The sequence below is a fragment of the Mastigoproctus giganteus genome, chromosome 7 (genome assembly GCF_048544385.1).
Source record: "Mastigoproctus giganteus isolate SK-2022 chromosome 7, ASM4854438v1, whole genome shotgun sequence".
Classification (NCBI taxonomy): Eukaryota; Metazoa; Arthropoda; class Arachnida; order Uropygi; family Thelyphonidae; genus Mastigoproctus; species Mastigoproctus giganteus.
The window spans coordinates 208,884,253-208,890,252 of record NC_143581.1 but is presented as its reverse complement, the minus strand read 5'-3'; the positions used below and the strand labels follow the sequence as shown (position 1 = coordinate 208,890,252).

At 32.3% G+C, this 6,000-nt stretch overlaps 1 protein-coding gene across 1 annotated transcript in view; it reads right to left on the bottom strand.

Moving 5' to 3' along the window:
- Positions 1-348: 348 nt before the first annotated feature.
- The window catches only part of LOC150083633 (uncharacterized), a 177,740-nt gene continuing 172,088 nt past the window's right edge, over positions 349-6,000 (bottom strand). Inside the window, exons 11-12 of the mRNA XM_090378548.1 lie at positions 4,771-4,886; positions 349-468 (exon numbers count right to left, since the gene is read on the bottom strand). Of these exons, the coding sequence (XP_090234674.1) occupies positions 349-468; positions 4,771-4,886 (236 nt within the window). The remainder of the gene's footprint in view (positions 469-4,770; positions 4,887-6,000) is intronic.

The window sequence follows — 6,000 nt, the reverse complement described above, 5'->3', positions numbered from 1 at the left end:
GTACTATTTGTGCTTAATTATATCAAATAAGATAGAATATATATTTAATTTTTTTTTTTTTTTTTTTTAACGTACAAAATAAGAGCCAGGTTATGAGTGTTCCTAACCCCTGTATTACATAATAAAGTGTAGTGCTGTAAGTCCATGTATGTGATTGTCCTTGTCCAATAAAGGTTACCACGAAATTCATTTTCTGTTATTGGAAATGAAATAAATTATACAATCATAAAAAAAAAGTATTTATATCAATACTTTTACAGATAAAAAAAATTAACTTTTTTACACATCATACAAAGAACATCCAACTCATTTTGACATTATATATAAATAAAATGTAGATTCACAACACTAAGCAGATTTTGTTAGTACACCTAATGACTGGAGACAGAGGATAGCAGCATTTGCCTTAGCTTGTTTTTTATTGGAACTTGTAGTTGCAGGACGATATTCTACGTTGTTAACACAAACCTTTAAATAAGACAGGAAGAAAAAAAAATTATGCAAAATAGACAAGTTAAATCGCAACATACAATTAAAAATTCTTTTAATTTTTCTGATTCACTGGTTTTATTCTAGATGTGCTGCAACAAAGTTTGTTGGGACATGCTTAAAAAACATTGTTAAAAAGTCAAATACAAATTCTTTACAAATATAACTGCATTATCAATGTGACAAAATTTGTTCAATGACCAAGAGGATAAATCCAGAAGTAAAAGAAAATATTATTAATAAAAAAAAAAAATAAGGGGAAAAGTAAACCAACAAATAATTTGTTGGATAATCATTTCTTTTTTGTCCTGAACATACTTTTTGCTTTTTAAATAAATTCATTTTTCTTCATACAAGATTTTTTTTTCCTTCTCCATTTTGACTGAAAATTGTTCAGCGAACTGTGTAACTAGTAATGGCAGCAAAAATAAAAGTAACCTGGTTTGAGAAATTTATTGAATTTCTACAAGGCACAACTGTTATCTTTCTCATATTGACAAATTAACAATATTGTGAATAACTGAATTCAAAATTAAAGAGAGGCATAACTAGCACTGATGGCACCCCTTGAAAACCATTCTTTTCATTTTTTTAACCATAAAAATGGTGCCCTCAAATTTGGCACATGCCCCACCCTAGTTATGCCACTCTATCTCAAACTGTTTGTTTGTCTAGTAATGGGGGTAAAAACGAAAAGTGGCAATCTTGTTAATACACGTGAGAAACAATGAATTTCTCCACAGCAAAATTGTTATTTTGCATTGTGACTATTAATGTGCTACATGTCTACCACAATGAAACTAAAAAATATTTTAAATGAAAATACAGTAGAACCCAGATAAGTTTTCCCCTGTACTAGGTTCGATTTCTTAATTCCCATTATCAACTCTATATATTGTAATGTATTGTTTTCCCAAGTAAAACGTTTCCTGTGTAAAAGGCTTTCCCACATAAGTATGTGATAAAGAATACACAGTGTATTATTATAATGACATTTGCCCCACTTAATGTTCTTTAAATATGGAAATTATTTTTATATTAAAAAAATTATATAATATAAACATTTTGGTAATTGAACAAATTAGTGCATAGCATTGTTTTTGTTACATTTCACATTGCGAATGCCTTCATGAGTTGCCCTGATATTGCACTACCTTGAATAGACAAAGCTTCGCCAGTGGAGAAGACTGTTACTTATTCTTAGTGGATACCACCACCCAAGATTAGGGTGGTGGTATTCGCCGAGAATAAGTAACATTAGTCCTCTCCACTGGCGAAGCGCTGCCTATTCGAGGTAGTGCAATATCAGGGCAACTTGTTGTGAAGGCATTCACAATATGAGATGTAACAAAAACGATGCCATTTCACCTACTTCTGTGATTTACTACGACCTAAAATGATGCTATGCACTAATTTGTTCAGTTAGTGAATTTTCCATTGTTTGAGGTTTTCAACCCTAAAACCTTTTTTAGTATAAACATTTTGATATAATGGAAGTGACACTGCAATTGTTTTCATCGACATCCATAATTGGATATCGTCGAACATGTGAAGCATTTGCCATTAGGTTCTGATGGTTGTGAGCAGTTCTGAATTACTTAAGTGGATTGTTGCTGTGTCTTATTGTAATTGTGACCTTTTTAGGTATGTTGAAAGCTGAATTTATAATATTTTATTTCTGTAGATTAACATTAGTATTTTTGGTAATTCTTTAATGAATAACCATATTCTTGTCTATATACCATATTGGCCCTAATTATTCGTCCCTCCTCCGCAGTTTTATTTTAATGCTACAAATATTAATTACTAATAATTCTGATTGTATATTATACTGATTATACTAATTATATTATATTTTTATAATTTGAAAAGTTATAGTTGGAAGGATTTAATTGAAAGGTTGGAAGGGCTTAATAATCTGTTTAATGAACAGATTATTAAGCAATTAGAAATTCTAAAATAGTACTTAAAATCATCTTTAACTTATGTGTATCTTTTCATTTTTATTCGTGTAGTTAATATTTTATAACCCTAGGTCATTTTCCCTCGTTTTTTTTTTTTTTTTTTGGTAGTTGTTGGCGCATAGGCTTCTGTGGCCATAATGCACCTCCCAAGGTTTTTGCACTACTTTGATCCAAGCCCGAGGCGGGAATCGAACCCGCGACCTTTGGGTTGCCAGGCAGGCACTTTACCTACCCAGCTGGCCCGGTCGGCATTTTCCCTCGTAAGAAGTTCTAAATCCCTTGGAAACCTTATCCGGGTTCTACTGTATATGCACAATGTTAATAAAAACAGTATCTGACAAATTTCTCTTGGAAATACCAAGATGTTCTGTACTTGAAAGGATACTTCGAACCTCTTTAAAATCAAAACAGACTTATTCTGGTCCTTTAAACTTGGAATTAAGGTTTTATTGTAGTTGGTAAGCCAGTGCTTCTCAAAGTGGGCGATGTCGCCCCCTGGGGGGCGTTTGAATTATCCATGGGGGCAGATGGAGCACCATCAATGATTGGCCATTACAAGGGTTTTATGACTTATTTAAAAAATGCTGTGCCAAATATTATTACTGTTCATTGTCATTTACCGTCAGCATTTAGTTGCAAAAAAACTTGGTGATCAACTGCACAATTCTCTACAAACTGTTATTACTGCTATAAACAAAATTAAAGCACATTCTTTGAATGATCGCTACTTCACTCCGAGGTTTGGTGGCTGTCAAAAGGCAACTGTCTCAACAGATTTTATGAACTCTTTGATACTGCTGTTGAGTTTTTTGAAGATAGGAACAACGTCCTTAGTAATGACCTCAAGAAAATGAAAACTGATACTGCTTATCTTGCAGATTTATTTACAAGATGTAACTCTTATTAAGGCGAAAACTCAAATTTCAGCATTTATTTCAAAATTAAAGCTTTTTATGTGCAACGTAGGACGATGTGAATTGTATCAATTTCCAAATCTGTTGGAAATAGAGAAAAAAGAAAAAATAGCCGATGAAACTTTTGTAATCATCTAGAAATGTTGCACAGAGATATGCAGGAAAGGTTCGAAGATCTCCTTAATTTGAAAAATCCAGATTGGGTTATAAATCATTTTTTTAAATAATGACGATGGTGAAAGTTTTGTAGAAGAATTGATTGAGTTACAAAATTAAGTTGAACTGAAGCCAAAATTTCAAAATTTATATCAGGAATTTTGTTTACAAAAGAAAATCCCTGACCATTATCCTGCATTGTGGGGAATTGTAAAAAAATTACTTATTTCTTTTTCAACATTATATCTAGTCGAAACTGGTTTCAGTGCTGTATCTCAATTGCTGACAAAACAAAGAAATTGTCTGGATGTTGTTAAACGTGGGGATTCACGACTTCTACTTACAGATATTAAACCTAATATTGATAAGCTAATAAATCTCCACCAAGCTCATCCATCGCATTAAATATTAAAATATAATTAACTATTTCCATCAATATCATGACTTATTTATGTAATTAACTTTAATTTTTATGACTTAATTTAAGTGACTATAACTGACTTTATTTATGTAGTTGTAATTTTTTACGAAGAAGGAATAAAGTGCAGTAAATCATTTTCTTTATAATTAACACACATACATGCAGGGCTGCATTTCCGTTTTTGGAGGCAAACAGACAAATATTCATTTCAGTTATTTAGCTTCACTTTATATTGGTGGGCTAAAAAAAAAAAGCCCTCGCGAGGGGTTTTTTTTGGGGGGGGGGGGGAGGCGGTGATCCAAAAAAGTTTGAGAAGCACTGGTGTAAGGGAATAATTATTGGTATGACACATGGAGAACAACACCAAGGCCAGGTCACCTCGATGCTGTTCAAGTCGGCGCCTCCGTAGCCAGGTGGGCAGGAGCAGCAGTGCATAGCACGCTTCTTGATTAGACTTGGGTTCAAGTCCGTGACCACCAAATACGGAGGATGTGGAAAGGTCAGGGAATGACCACTGCATATCCCCAGAGCAATATGGCCTTAGTTGCTAATGCTCCTAAAAACCAAATAACAAACAAACAGCTGTTCTCAGTGGCTAGAACCTTTGGCCACTTTCAGAACAATAAAATAAAAATTAATGTGATGGGCAGTGAATCAAATAATAATATATTATATATATGTGAAGTCTTATCTGATTAAAAGTAGACTGGATACTGCATAACACTGAATATGCAAAAGTTTACCATATATACATATAAGCTAGTGCATTTTATTTTTATCAAACAATTTTTTAAAGTTCTGTTTAAGATAATAAAAGAATGCATACTTTAAAAAGAAAATTTTTCTTGTGACAAGGACCTTCATCAACGAGTAAGGTATATTCTGGTGCTGGCCACTTGCGCTTGCTACATAATTCCATAAGAAAGGAAACTGGATGCTTGCCTGTATACATAAAGATAATTATTACTTTCAAATATAAATATTCAGTTTAAAAACTGAATAAAAACATGTAATTCAAAAACAAATAATGAAAATTCCTTAATCACTGTGACATTATTCTGTAATTTCCTTCTCATAAAACTGACCAACAGTGAAACAGAAACTTGAGACACTAAACATATGTACAGCACAGCAAAAACAAAGTACAATACAGTATTATTAGGAGCATTATGGCCAAAGCAGCATCAAACTTGATATCCCATAGCAACAACAAACAAGAACAGTATTGTTATACATACATTGATAGAATATATAATACAATCTTCAATTAGGTTTCATTCTGAAATGTGGCAGTATACCAATCAGTGGTCCGGGTTTGGAAGTTTAATGCATTCGTTTATTTTAAATTTCTTTTCTGAAATTTCCTGATCATGGCAATAACATACTGTACTTTAATATATTGTTTAAAGGACATGTGTGGCTATTAAAATAACTTGCCATTTAAAAAAGTTTAGTTCATTGTTTCTTACTAAGGTAAACACTCTAGCTCAAAGAAACTAAAATTGACCACCAGCTATGTTTTTCTAGATCTTGTGTGAAAGCTTGTTACTTGGCCAAAAGTTAGGCAAATAGCATAAGGGCTTCAACCCACTATATGAAAAATGGAATCTTACTTCCCATATAATATCAGGATAATTATACTGGATTACAAGAAAATATCATAGTAGCAATACTAATTTTACAAGTACAGGCAGTTCCCACTTTACGAGTTTTTTTTTCTCAAAGTACCAAGTATCAACAAAATCGAAAATATGAACATTATTTTCAACAAAATGAATGTTAAATATTCATAAATACCTCATTTCAAACCATGCACGTAGCTATACAATACAGTGTACCCCGCTTTATGATATTAATCCGTTTCAGAGACGCCATCGTATCGTGAAAATATCGTAATCTGAACCCAATAATACACTGTTTTTTGGTAATTCGTTCCATGACCTCGGAAGTTAAAATTTTCTCTATAACTCTCTAAAAGGTCGTTTTTATAGTGCAAATTGTATTAGTTACTAATTCAAATCATTAAAATGCACTACACTTTCATCGTTATCATAAG